General features: G+C 37.6%; 3 protein-coding genes across 3 annotated transcripts; all 3 read left to right on the top strand.

Annotated features, from left to right (window-relative positions):
* Positions 1-1,842: 1,842 nt before the first annotated feature.
* LOC308147318 (GTPase IMAP family member 7-like) lies at positions 1,843-2,829 on the top strand (the record flags this gene model as incomplete). Its single annotated transcript, XM_080519426.1, has 1 exon — positions 1,843-2,829. The coding sequence occupies one exon, from the start codon at positions 1,843-1,845 to the stop codon at positions 2,827-2,829; it is 987 nt and encodes a 328-aa protein (XP_080375552.1).
* Positions 2,830-6,605: 3,776 nt separating this feature from the next.
* Positions 6,606-7,568, top strand: LOC308147317 (GTPase IMAP family member 9-like; the record flags this gene model as incomplete). The annotated part of the gene is made up of 1 exon (XM_080519425.1): positions 6,606-7,568. One exon carries the CDS (start codon positions 6,606-6,608, stop codon positions 7,566-7,568), a length of 963 nt encoding a protein of 320 aa, XP_080375551.1.
* A 3,776-nt stretch (positions 7,569-11,344) lies between these two features.
* Positions 11,345-12,331, top strand: LOC308147316 (GTPase IMAP family member 7-like; the record flags this gene model as incomplete). Its single annotated transcript, XM_080519424.1, has 1 exon — positions 11,345-12,331. One exon carries the CDS (start codon positions 11,345-11,347, stop codon positions 12,329-12,331), a length of 987 nt encoding a protein of 328 aa, XP_080375550.1.
* Positions 12,332-15,093: the final 2,762 nt, after the last annotated feature.

The following is a 15,093-nucleotide window of genomic DNA, read 5'->3' as shown; positions in this document are numbered from 1 at the left end:
TTAGAGGTCATAGTTATTAGAGATCTACCTTTCCACATTTACTCTGACAATGTTTTTACCTGAAGCCACATTTCAACTGGTTCAACAGATTGTCTTATTTTTACACATTTTTTTGCTCCACTTTTTTCATTGTGGACTCCAATCTCCGTCAAAAGTTTTTAGGAATATATATCTTTTAATATCCCAATAACAATTGTTGGAACAAAGAGACCACATGTGCAGGAGTGGAAAAATTTGCCATTGGTCATGTGACCCCCCCCACCCCCGCCACCTGGATCGTGAGTGCGCACTTCCCCAGGAAGTTTCGACTTAAATAACTATTTTGACATAAATAACCTTTTTACATACGAGACTGATATTTGGTATTAGCTATTTCCAGGTTAGCTGGTGGTGCCCCAATTCTGTTATTATTTGATAAATAATCCATTTATTCAAATGAATAATTTTTCTTTTTAGGATTTTACATAGACTATTGACCATTATGATATAATTGATGATAGATGATAGATTGAAACTATTCAAATATAAATGTTTTAAGTGACGTAACTTTTCTCAACCACAATAAGATAAATACTTTAAACTACGACAGTCTTTCTGCCACATGTTGTCCTTTCATGAAAACAAAGCCTCATTCTTGATCTCATGAGTTGTTTGGTTCTCTCAAACGCGTTCTCATTGACAAGAAATCACATGACTAATCACCTTCGGTTTCCTGCACAAATGTTTTGAATCCCACAAGTGTGGCTCCTCAAGTCAAACCCTCAACACGCACCTGCACAGGTTACAAGGTTAACTTTGTGCCAAATCAAACATGCAGATCACACAATAAACCTTTAGGCATTGTGTTCGGTAGCTAAGGCGTAAATGTTGTGATTGGAGTTTTAATGTCACGAAAGACATGAAAGTGGAAAGACAAACAACAACAACAACAACAAACGACAAGTTGTCCTTTAACCACCAAGGCCAGGGTGACCTTTAATGCGATGCCAACTCTGTTGTCTTTCCATCATAGACCTAAACACTCCGTTTTCTCAATCAGAATGTGGTTGTTTTGCTACCGTCACCTGCAACATTCTTCCTACCACACCCTGTCCTTTCATGAAAACAAGTCCACATTCTTATTCTCACGAGTTGTTAGGCGTTCCCATTTACAAGAAATCACATGACTTCTTGCTTTTGGTTGCCGAGGCAAATTTATATGCAGATAAACTAAATGTTATTTATGAGTAACAAGAATGTGTTGGAAAGTTGTGAGTTTCACTTCCAGACAAGTTTAACCTGAGTGTTATTGAGATTTAACTGGATTCCTACGCCTTCCAGTGGGTCACATAGGAGATTGTTTTACATTTAGAAGAGCTGAGAGGTGGTCTTCAATAGGCACATCGAGGAACTGTGAAATCATTTATGGGAAATTCAGCAGTATATTATTACTTATGATAGTGAAGAGCTTGTGAGTGGAAGCTTCCTGGTTCTAATAGTTTATATTTAAAGAGACTTGGTTGTGGGAAGTGAAAGCCGCTGCTCGACCTGGCTGTCCTCACCACCACTGGACACATAACAAATACATTCAATTCTTCTTGTTCTTCTTTATCATGGTAAAGCAGTCCATGGGGCTTTATCTGATCAATTCCAGGAAGTCTCCACAAGCAGCACAGGCCTCTTTGTATTTTAGAATGCAATAATATATGTGGCATTTAGCAAATATAATCAGTTACTCCAAAACAATGAGTCAAGACAAAGAGGAAATTTGGGAAGTTTGTGATGCTTTGACTTTTCTGATTGAAACTTTTTGTAATATAACATAAAAGCAAGAAAAATGTTTCTATATGTGCAGTAATACTAATGTCAATTTGTTACTTTATTCTGGTAGGACCCTGGAGAATCGTCCTGCTGGGAAAAACTGGAGGAGGAAAAAGCAGCTTTGGCAATACTTTGCTGGGAGAAAATGTGTTTCTAGTAGATGGCAGTGCAAACTCTCAGACAAGAAGATGCCAGGCAGCCTCCAAAATCGATGATGAAATCAAAGTGATTGATACTCCTGGTTTGTTTGACAACAGGAAGAATGAAGAACATGTCAAACATGAGATAATAAAGAGTATCGTAGAGTGCTCACCTGGACCGCATGCTTTTCTCATCATCCTCAAAGTAGAGAGATACACTGAGCTTGAGATGCTGGTTATTACAAAAATAAAAGAGATTTTTTCCGAAGAGGTTTTTAAATATGCTGTACTGGTCTTCACTCATGGTGACCAGCTTCCTGAGAACACGTCAATCAAAGACTTTGTCAGTGAAAACAAGGATCTGCGGGAGCTTTCAGAGAAATGTGCTGGCCGCTGCCATGTCGTTGACAATAAGTACTGGAAGAGCAACCAGCAGGATCCTTACAGAAACAACCAGTTCCAGGTGGGAGAGTTGCTCAACACCATCAAGGGAATGGTGGAGAATGGAGGAGGCTGCTACACCAACGAGATGCTACAAGCAGTGGAGGGAAACATCGAACAGGAGCAGCGTACTGCTGGATCCAGAGAGAAGGCAAAGGAAAACCTCTCCAAGACTTTAGTCAAAAAGATGGATGGCTTTTCACCAGACGTGTTGATAAAAGCTTTTTTTGGTGACAAAGGAGCTATTGCAATGGTCCTTAGAAGCGGTTGTCTTCTGGGAGCCGCTGTTGGAGGTGCTGTAGGGGCTGTTGGAGGTCCTGTAGGGGCTGTTTTAGGTGCTGGACTAGGGGCTGTTGTAGGTGCTGGACTAGGGGCTGTTGTAGGTACTACACTAGGGGCTGTGGTTGATGTAGTTGGAGTGGCAAAAGCTGCAAATAAAAAGATTTAATTAATAGAGGGTCGAGAGGTCCTGCGATTAAGACCAATGGAGATTCCTGAAGAAGACTCAGGTGGCGATCAAAGAGGTAGAAGGTGAAGAGGTAGAAGCGAATACATCCAAGACACCAGGTGAATCATCAAGCAAACTGAAGAGTGAATAGAAAAGCATACTTCTGAGAAAAAAAGTAAAAAAATAAACAGCTTTTCTGTTTTTTTTTTCTGTTTCATCGATACATTATGGAATCATAATGTTTTTTTCATTGCAGAAACACTTTTTATGGATTTGTAAACAAAACATGTTTCCAATTAAAAAACTTTTGAAATGATTCAATGATTGAAATAGTCGCCAGAAAAGTTTATATGCCAATAAAATGTAAGGTTTTGTCAACATTACGGTATGTCAGTGTAGTGAGTGGAATATTATCAATATAGGTTGAGTTTAGGATTATATATATTTTTTGAGTTATTGTAAAACAATGTCATGGTGTCAAACTTTCTATACATTAGTAGTTGAACAATTAATATTAGGGATGTGTGGATTCTTCTGAGTGTGACGACAAGGAGTTTCATTTGAGTATTTGATGATACAGAGTACTGGCGGTAACAATACTTTTTCAACTGCTTTAAAATTGTTTTAATTTCATTCACTGGAACAAATCATCTCTGTAACTCAGTTAACAGTTAATATTCCACAACGTCTGTAAATATCTACTATTGCATATTAATCAATCAAATACTGTTGTTTATTTTAAGAATCAGTCTGAATCGTTGTACTGGGATTTTATCAAATAATATCTTCACTTTCTTGTTTTCATATGTTTTATAGAAATCTGCTAACAGAGTCCTAAACGTTGAATAAAGTACGTTTTCATTCACTTTGTGGATCAATATTTACATTTGAGTTCATCTACAGATACAATAACTTGATTTGGTTTGTTGATTGTTTGAAATTGGAAACACAAAGTCTCTGAATGAAACATAAGGTGGAAATAAGTTAGAGGTGTGATTTGAGAAATTGTATTATTTTATTCACTTTCCATTGTACCGTGGTGTTATTTTCACACATGTAACAAAAAGCAATGTAACGTTGTGTTCTATTCATTATCAATTAAAATGTCAAGTTTGCAGCTCTATGTCCAAAGCTGTTCTTAAATAAAACAATTCAATAAAATTAAGATATTTGTTTCTTGTATTTTTTTTTTTTATGTTACATCAATTATGTCAGAATAACATAAGACACTGTCCAACTAATCTCGGTAAAGTGTTACTATCTGCATTCCCACAAATGTCCCACTTGTTCTTCATCAGTCATCTAAAATAAACCAATCAGCCAAAACATTATGACCTGATTTAACCTCGATTTAACCTCTGTCACACAACAAGCTGCGATTATGATGCTCATGGTAAACATCGCAGCTTTCCATTGATGTAGCTGCAGTCTCACAGCGCCCCCTGCTGTCAGAAGAAGCACACTTGTAGATTATCCCGAGCATTTTTCAGGAGAGAGAAAAATGCATATGAAAACAAAATAATTACAAATGTGAGGCTACAAATAGAATATAAATCTACATGATGCTAACAGCAGGAAGAGTGCGGCGAATCTACTTCTAAAGTTCTCTGTGCTTTGTCTTCTTGTGTGCTTTTGGTGTGTTTGGTGAGTCACAGCGCCCCTAAAGGCCTGGAGTGTGAACTACATGTCCTGAAGCCTCGTGTTGAGCCGAGTTCATAGTGACGTGTGGACGGAGGCTTTAGAAGGATGGGGAGAAAAAGATAGTTTTTCTCATCGTGAGGACAGACCCTTGGGGTTAATTTGTAATTAAACCATAATACATTCTAAAAAGAACTAATGATATATGTGACGTGCCGGACTTCGGTATGTTAGAAGTGTGACGGACTGCCTGCCACACCAGCCTAAATGAGATGACAGTTAAAACATTTTAGATTTTAGAGGTCATAGTTATTAGAGATCTACCTTTCCACATTTACTCTGACAATGTTTTTACCTGAAGCCACATTTCAACTGGATCAACAGATTGTCTTATTTTTACGCATTTTTTTGCTCCACTTTTTTCATTGTGGACTCCAATCTCCGTCAAAAGTTTTTAGGAATATATATCTTTTAATATCCCAATAACAATTGTTGGAACAAAGAGACCACATGTGCAGGAGTGGAAAAATTTGCCATTGGTCATGTGACCCCCCCCACCCCCGCCACCTGGATCGTGAGTGCGCACTTCCCCAGGAAGTTTCGACTTAAATAACTATTTTGACATAAATAACCTTTTTACATACGAGACTGATATTTGGTATTAGCTATTTCCAGGTTAGCTGGTGGTGCCCCAATTCTGTTATTATTTGATAAATAATCCATTTATTCAAATGAATAATTTTTCTTTTTAGGATTTTACATAGACTATTGACCATTATGATATAATTGATGATAGATGATAGATTGAAACTATTCAAATATAAATGTTTTAAGTGACGTAACTTTTCTCAACCACAATAAGATAAATACTTTAAACTACGACAGTCTTTCTGCCACATGTTGTCCTTTCATGAAAACAAAGCCTCATTCTTGATCTCATGAGTTGTTTGGTTCTCTCGAACGCGTTCTCATTTACAAGAAATCACATAACTAATCACCTTCGGTTTCCTGCACAAATGTTTTGAATCCCACAAGTGTGGCTCCTCAAGTCAAACCCTCAACACGCACCTGCACAGGTTACAAGGTTAACTTTGTGCCAAATCAAACATGCAGATCACACAATAAACTTTTTGGCATTGTGTTCGGTAGCTAAGGCGTAAATGTTGTGATTGGAGTTTTAATGTCACGAAAGACATGAAAGTGGAAAGACAAACAACAACAACAACAACAAACGACAAGTTGTCCTTTAACCACCAAGGCCAGGGTGACCTTTAATGCGATGCCAACTCTGTTGTCTTTCCATCATAGACCTAAACACTCCGTTTTCTCAATCAGAATGTGGTTGTTTTGCTACCGTCACCTGCAACATTCTTCCTACCACACCCTGTCCTTTCATGAAAACAAGTCCACATACTTATTCTCACGAGTTGTTAGGCGTTCCCATTTACAAGAAATCACATGACTTCTTGCTTTTGGTTGCCGAGGCAAATTTATATGCAGATAAACTAAATGTTATTTATGAGTAACAAGAATGTGTTGGAAAGTTGTGAGTTTCACTTCCAGACAAGTTTAACCTGAGTGTTATTGAGATTTAACTGGATTCCTACGCCTTCCAGTGGGTCACATAGGAGATTGTTTTACATTTAGAAGAGCTGAGAGGTGGTCTTCAATAGGCACATCGAGGAACTGTGAAATCATTTATGGGAAATTCAGCAGTATATTATTACTTATGATAGTGAAGAGCTTGTGAGTGGAAGCTTCCTGGTTCTAATAGTTTATATTTAAAGAGACTTGGTTGTGGGAAGTGAAAGCCGCTGCTCGACCTGGCTGTCCTCACCACCACTGGACACATAACAAATACATTCAATTCTTCTTGTTCTTCTTTATCATGGTAAAGCAGTCCATGGGGCTTTATCTGATCAATTCCAGGAAGTCTCCACAAGCAGCACAGGCCTCTTTGTATTTTAGAATGCAATAATATATGTGGCATTTAGCAAATATAATCAGTTACTCCAAAACAATGAGTCAAGACAAAGAGGAAATTTGGGAAGTTTGTGATGCTTTGACTTTTCTGATTGAAACTTTTTGTAATATAACATAAAAGCAAGAAAAATGTTTCTATATGTGCAGTAATACTAATGTCAATTTGTTACTTTATTCTGGTAGGACCCTGGAGAATCGTCCTGCTGGGAAAAACTGGAGGAGGAAAAAGCAGCTTTGGCAATACTTTGCTGGGAGAAAATGTGTTTCTAGTAGATGGCAGTGCAAACTCTCAGACAAGAAGATGCCAGGCAGCCTCCAAAATCGATGATGAAATCAAAGTGATTGATACTCCTGGTTTGTTTGACAACAGGAAGAATGAAGAACATGTCAAACATGAGATAATAAAGAGTATCGTAGAGTGCTCACCTGGACCGCATGCTTTTCTCATCATCCTCAAAGTAGAGAGATACACTGAGCTTGAGATGCTGGTTATTACAAAAATAAAAGAGATTTTTTCCGAAGAGGTTTTTAAATATGCTGTACTGGTCTTCACTCATGGTGACCAGCTTCCTGAGAACACGTCAATCAAAGACTTTGTCAGTGAAAACAAGGATCTGCGGAAGCTTTCAGAGAAATGTGCTGGCCGCTGCCATGTCGTTGACAATAAGTACTGGAAGAGCAACCAGCTGGATCCTTACAGAAACAACCAGTTCCAGGTGGGAGAGTTGCTCAACACCATCAAGGGAATGGTGGAGAATGGAGGAGGCTGCTACACCAACGAGATGCTACAAGCAGTGGAGGGAAACATCGAACAGGAGCAGCGTACTGCTGGATCCAGAGAGAAGGCAAAGGAAAACCTCTCCAAGACTTTAGTCAAAAAGATGGATGGCTTTTCACCAGACGTGTTGATAAAAGCTTTTTTTGGTGACAAAGGAGCTATTGCAATGGTCCTTAGAAGCGGTTGTCTTCTGGGAGCCGCTGTTGGAGGTGCTGTAGGGGCTGTTGGAGGTCCTGTAGGGGCTGTTTTAGGTGCTGGACTAGGGGCTGTTGTAGGTACTACACTAGGGGCTGTGGTTGATGTAGTTGGAGTGGCAAAAGCTGCAAATAAAAAGATTTAATTAATAGAGGGTCGAGAGGTCCTGCGATTAAGACCAATGGAGATTCCTGAAGAAGACTCAGGTGGCGATCAAAGAGGTAGAAGGTGAAGAGGTAGAAGCGAATACATCCAAGACACCAGGTGAATCATCAAGCAAACTGAAGAGTGAATAGAAAAGCATACTTCTGAGAAAAAAAGTAAAAAAATAAACAGCTTTTCTGTTTTTTTTTTCTGTTTCATCGATACATTATGGAATCATAATGTTTTTTTCATTGCAGAAACACTTTTTATGGATTTGTAAACAAAACATGTTTCCAATTAAAAAACTTTTGAAATGATTCAATGATTGAAATAGTCGCCAGAAAAGTTTATTTGCCAATAAAATGTAAGGTTTTGTCAACATTACGGTATGTCAGTGTAGTGAGTGGAATATTATCAATATAGGTTGAGTTTAGGATTATATATATTTTTTGAGTTATTGTAAAACAATGTCATGGTGTCAAACTTTCTATACATTAGTAGTTGAACAATTAATATTAGGGATGTGTGGATTCTTCTGAGTGTGACGACAAGGAGTTTCATTTGAGTATTTGATGATACAGAGTACTGGCGGTAACAATACTTTTTCAACTGCTTTAAAATTGTTTTAATTTCATTCACTGGAACAAATCATCTCTGTAACTCAGTTAACAGTTAATATTCCACAACGTCTGTAAATATCTACTATTGCATATTAATCAATCAAATACTGTTGTTTATTTTAAGAATCAGTCTGAATCGTTGTACTGGGATTTTATCAAATAATATCTTCACTTTCTTGTTTTCATATGTTTTATAGAAATCTGCTAACAGAGTCCTAAACGTTGAATAAAGTACGTTTTCATTCACTTTGTGGATCAATATTTACATTTGAGTTCATCTACAGATACAATAACTTGATTTGGTTTGTTGATTGTTTGAAATTGGAAACACAAAGTCTCTGAATGAAACATAAGGTGGAAATAAGTTAGAGGTGTGATTTGAGAAATTGTATTATTTTATTCACTTTCCATTGTACCGTGGTGTTATTTTCACACATGTAACAAAAAGCAATGTAACGTTGTGTTCTATTCATTATCAATTAAAATGTCAAGTTTGCAGCTCTATGTCCAAAGCTGTTCTTAAATAAAACAATTCAATAAAATTAAGATATTTGTTTCTTGTATTTTTTTTTTTTATGTTACATCAATTATGTCAGAATAACTTAAGCCACTGTCCAACTAATCTCGGTAAAGTGTTACTATCTGCATTCCCACAAATGTCCCACTTGTTCTTCATCAGTCATCTAAAATAAACCAATCAGCCAAAACATTATGACCTGATTTAACCTCGATTTAACCTCTGTCACACAACAAGCTGCGATTATGATGCTCATGGTAAACATCGCAGCTTTCCATTGATGTAGCTGCAGTCTCACAGCGCCCCCTGCTGTCAGAAGAAGCACACTTGTAGATTATCCCGAGCATTTTTCAGGAGAGAGAAAAATGCATATGAAAACAAAATAATTACAAATGTGAGGCTACAAATAGAATATAAATCTACATGATGCTAACAGCAGGAAGAGTGCGGCGAATCTACTTCTAAAGTTCTCTGTGCTTTGTCTTCTTGTGTGCTTTTGGTGTGTTTGGTGAGTCACAGCGCCCCTAAAGGCCTGGAGTGTGAACTACATGTCCTGAAGCCTCGTGTTGAGCCGAGTTCATAGTGACGTGTGGACGGAGGCTTTAGAAGGATGGGGAGAAAAAGATAGTTTTTCTCATCGTGAGGACAGACCCTTGGGGTTAATTTGTAATTAAACCATAATACATTCTAAAAAGAACTAATGATATATGTGACGTGCCGGACTTCGGTATGTTAGAAGTGTGACGGACTGCCTGCCACACCAGCCTAAATGAGATGACAGTTAAAACATTTTAGATTTTAGAGGTCATAGTTATTAGAGATCTACCTTTCCACATTTACTCTGACAATGTTTTTACCTGAAGCCACATTTCAACTGGTTCAACAGATTGTCTTATTTTTACACATTTTTTTGCTCCACTTTTTTCATTGTGGACTCCAATCTCCGTCAAAAGTTTTTAGGAATATATATCTTTTAATATCCCAATAACAATTGTTGGAACAAAGAGACCACATGTGCAGGAGTGGAAAAATTTGCCATTGGTCATGTGACCCCCCCCACCCCCGCCACCTGGATCGTGAGTGCGCACTTCCCCAGGAAGTTTCGACTTAAATAACTATTTTGACATAAATAACCTTTTTACATACGAGACTGATATTTGGTATTAGCTATTTCCAGGTTAGCTGGTGGTGCCCCAATTCTGTTATTATTTGATAAATAATCCATTTATTCAAATGAATAATTTTTCTTTTTAGGATTTTACATAGACTATTGACCATTATGATATAATTGATGATAGATGATAGATTGAAACTATTCAAATATAAATGTTTTAAGTGACGTAACTTTTCTCAACCACAATAAGATAAATACTTTAAACTACGACAGTCTTTCTGCCACATGCTGTCCTTTCATGAAAACAAAGCCTCATTCTTGATCTCATGAGTTGTTTGGTTCTCTCAAACGCGTTCTCATTGACAAGAAATCACATGACTAATCACCTTCGGTTTCCTGCACAAATGTTTTGAATCCCACAAGTGTGGCTCCTCAAGTCAAACCCTCAACACGCACCTGCACAGGTTACAAGGTTAACTTTGTGCCAAATCAAACATGCAGATCACACAATAAACCTTTAGGCATTGTGTTCGGTAGCTAAGGCGTAAATGTTGTGATTGGAGTTTTAATGTCACGAAAGACATGAAAGTGGAAAGACAAACAACAACAACAACAACAAACGACAAGTTGTCCTTTAACCACCAAGGCCAGGGTGACCTTTAATGCGATGCCAACTCTGTTGTCTTTCCATCATAGACCTAAACACTCCGTTTTCTCAATCAGAATGTGGTTGTTTTGCTACCGTCACCTGCAACATTCTTCCTACCACACCCTGTCCTTTCATGAAAACAAGTCCACATTCTTATTCTCACGAGTTGTTAGGCGTTCCCATTTACAAGAAATCACATGACTTCTTGCTTTTGGTTGCCGAGGCAAATTTATATGCAGATAAACTAAATGTTATTTATGAGTAACAAGAATGTGTTGGAAAGTTGTGAGTTTCACTTCCAGACAAGTTTAACCTGAGTGTTATTGAGATTTAACTGGATTCCTACGCCTTCCAGTGGGTCACATAGGAGATTGTTTTACATTTAGAAGAGCTGAGAGGTGGTCTTCAATAGGCACATCGAGGAACTGTGAAATCATTTATGGGAAATTCAGCAGTATATTATTACTTATGATAGTGAAGAGCTTGTGAGTGGAAGCTTCCTGGTTCTAATAGTTTATATTTAAAGAGACTTGGTTGTGGGAAGTGAAAGCCGCTGCTCGACCTGGCTGTCCTCACCACCACTGGACACATAACAAATACATTCAATTCTTCTTGTTCTTCTTTATCATGGTAAAGCAGTCCATGGGGCTTTATCTGATCAATTCCAGGAAGTCTCCACAAGCAGCACAGGCCTCTTTGTATTTTAGAACCCAATAATATATGTGGCATTTAGCAAATATAATCAGTTACTCAAAAACAATGAGTCAAGACAAAGAGGAAATTTGGGAAGTTTGTGATGCTTTGACTTTTCTGATTGAAACTTTTTGTAATATAACATAAAAGCAAGAAAAATGTTTCTATATGTGCAGTAATACTAATGTCAATTTGTTACTTTATTCTGGTAGGACCCTGGAGAATCGTCCTGCTGGGAAAAACTGGAGGAGGAAAAAGCAGCTTTGGCAATACTTTGCTGGGAGAAAATGTGTTTCTAGTAGATGGCAGTGCAAACTCTCAGACAAGAAGATGCCAGGCAGCCTCCAAAATCGATGATGAAATCAAAGTGATTGATACTCCTGGTTTGTTTGACAACAGGAAGAATGAAGAACATGTCAAACATGAGATAATAAAGAGTATCGTAGAGTGCTCACCTGGACCGCATGCTTTTCTCATCATCCTCAAAGTAGAGAGATACACTGAGCTTGAGATGCTGGTTATTACAAAAATAAAAGAGATTTTTTCCGAAGAGGTTTTTAAATATGCTGTACTGGTCTTCACTCATGGTGACCAGCTTCCTGAGAACACGTCAATCAAAGACTTTGTCAGTGAAAACAAGGATCTGCGGGAGCTTTCAGAGAAATGTGCTGGCCGCTGCCATGTCGTTGACAATAAGTACTGGAAGAGCAACCAGCAGGATCCTTACAGAAACAACCAGTTCCAGGTGGGAGAGTTGCTCAACACCATCAAGGGAATGGTGGAGAATGGAGGAGGCTGCTACACCAACGAGATGCTACAAGCAGTGGAGGGAAACATCGAACAGGAGCAGCGTACTGCTGGATCCAGAGAGAAGGCAAAGGAAAACCTCTCCAAGACTTTAGTCAAAAAGATGGATGGCTTTTCACCAGACGTGTTGATAAAAGCTTTTTTTGGTGACAAAGGAGCTATTGCAATGGTCCTTAGAAGCGGTTGTCTTCTGGGAGCCGCTGTTGGAGGTGCTGTAGGGGCTGTTGGAGGTCCTGTAGGGGCTGTTTTAGGTGCTGGACTAGGGGCTGTTGTAGGTGCTGGACTAGGGGCTGTTGTAGGTACTACACTAGGGGCTGTGGTTGATGTAGTTGGAGTGGCAAAAGCTGCAAATAAAAAGATTTAATTAATAGAGGGTCGAGAGGTCCTGCGATTAAGACCAATGGAGATTCCTGAAGAAGACTCAGGTGGAGATCAAAGAGGTAGAAGGTGAAGAGGTAGAAGCGAATACATCCAAGACACCAGGTGAATCATCAAGCAAACTGAAGAGTGAATAGAAAAGCATACTTCTGAGAAAAAAAGTAAAAAAATAAACAGCTTTTCTGTTTTTTTTTTCTGTTTCATCGATACATTATGGAATCATAATGTTTTTTTCATTGCAGAAACACTTTTTATGGATTTGTAAACAAAACATGTTTCCAATTAAAAAACTTTTGAAATGATTCAATGATTGAAATAGTCGCCAGAAAAGTTTATATGCCAATAAAATGTAAGGTTTTGTCAACATTACGGTATGTCAGTGTAGTGAGTGGAATATTATCAATATAGGTTGAGTTTAGGATTATATATATTTTTTGAGTTATTGTAAAAAAATGTCATGGTGTCAAACTTTCTATACATTAGTAGTTGAACAATTAATATTAGGGATGTGTGGATTCTTCTGAGTGTGACGACAAGGAGTTTCATTTGAGTATTTGATGATACAGAGTACTGGCGGTAACAATACTTTTTCAACTGCTTTAAAATTGTTTTAATTTCATTCACTGGAACAAATCATCTCTGTAACTCAGTTAACAGTTAATATTCCACAACGTCTGTAAATATCTACTATTGCATATTAATCAATCAAATACTGTTGTTTATTTTAAGAATCAGTCTGAATCGTTGTACTGGGATTTTATCAAATAATATCTTCACTTTCTTGTTTTCATATGTTTTATAGAAATCTGCTAACAGAGTCCTAAACGTTGAATAAAGTACGTTTTCATTCACTTTGTGGATCAATATTTACATTTGAGTTCATCTACAGATACAATAACTTGATTTGGTTTGTTGATTGTTTGAAATTGGAAACACAAAGTCTCTGAATGAAACATAAGGTGGAAATAAGTTAGAGGTGTGATTTGAGAAATTGTATTATTTTATTCACTTTCCATTGTACCGTGGTGTTATTTTCACACATGTAACAAAAAGCAATGTAACGTTGTGTTCTATTCATTATCAATTAAAATGTCAAGTTTGCAGCTCTATGTCCAAAGCTGTTCTTAAATAAAACAATTCAATAAAATTAAGATATTTGTTTCTTGTATTTTTTTTTTTTATGTTACATCAATTATGTCAGAATAACTTAAGCCACTGTCCAACTAATCTCGGTAAAGTGTTACTATCTGCATTCCCACAAATGTCCCACTTGTTCTTCATCAGTCATCTAAAATAAACCAATCAGCCAAAACATTATGACCTGATTTAACCTCGATTTAACCTCTGTCACACAACAAGCTGCGATTATGATGCTCATGGTAAACATCGCAGCTTTCCATTGATGTAGCTGCAGTCTCACAGCGCCCCCTGCTGTCAGAAGAAGCACACTTGTAGATTATCCCGAGCATTTTTCAGGAGAGAGAAAAATGCATATGAAAACAAAATAATTACAAATGTGAGGCTACAAATAGAATATAAATCTACATGATGCTAACAGCAGGAAGAGTGCGGCGAATCTACTTCTAAAGTTCTCTGTGCTTTGTCTTCTTGTGTGCTTTTGGTGTGTTTGGTGAGTCACAGCGCCCCTAAAGGCCTGGAGTGTGAACTACATGTCCTGAAGCCTCGTGTTGAGCCGAGTTCATAGTGACGTGTGGACGGAGGCTTTAGAAGGATGGGGAGAAAAAGATAGTTTTTCTCATCGTGAGGACAGACCCTTGGGGTTAATTTGTAATTAAACCATAATACATTCTAAAAAGAACTAATGATATATGTGACGTGCCGGACTTCGGTATGTTAGAAGTGTGACGGACTGCCTGCCACACCAGCCTAAATGAGATGACAGTTAAAACATTTTAGATTTTAGAGGTCATAGTTATTAGAGATCTACCTTTCCACATTTACTCTGACAATGTTTTTACCTGAAGCCACATTTCAACTGGTTCAACAGATTGTCTTATTTTTACACATTTTTTTGCTCCACTTTTTTCATTGTGGACTCCAATCTCCGTCAAAAGTTTTTAGGAATATATATCTTTTAATATCCCAATAACAATTGTTGGAACAAAGAGACCACATGTGCAGGAGTGGAAAAATTTGCCATTGGTCATGTGACCCCCCCCACCCCCGCCACCTGGATCGTGAGTGCGCACTTCCCCAGGAAGTTTCGACTTAAATAACTATTTTGACATAAATAACCTTTTTACATACGAGACTGATATTTGGTATTAGCTATTTCCAGGTTAGCTGGTGGTGCCCCAATTCTATTATTATTTGATAAATAATCCATTTATTCACATGAATAATTTTTCTTTTTAGGATTTTACATAGACTATTGACCATTATGATATAATTGATGATAGATGATAGATTGAAACTATTCAAATATAAATGTTTTAAGTGACGTAACTTTTCTCAACCACAATAAGATAAATACTTTAAACTACGACAGTCTTTCTGCCACATGTTGTCCTTTCATGAAAACAAAGCCTCATTCTTGATCTCATGAGTTGTTTGGTTCTCTCGAACGCGTTCTCATTTACAAGAAATCACATAACTAATCACCTTCGGTTTCCTGCACAAATGTTTTGAATCCCACAAGTGTGGCTCCTCAAGTCAAACCCTCAACACGCACCTGCACAGGTTACAAGGTTAACTTTGTGCCAAATCAAACATGCAGATCACACAATA

This window comes from Blennius ocellaris (genome assembly GCF_963422515.1).
Source record: "Blennius ocellaris genome assembly, chromosome: 23".
Taxonomy (NCBI): Eukaryota; Metazoa; Chordata; class Actinopteri; order Blenniiformes; family Blenniidae; genus Blennius; species Blennius ocellaris.
Note: the sequence above shows the minus strand (reverse complement) of the source record. Positions and strands in the feature narration are given on the sequence as shown.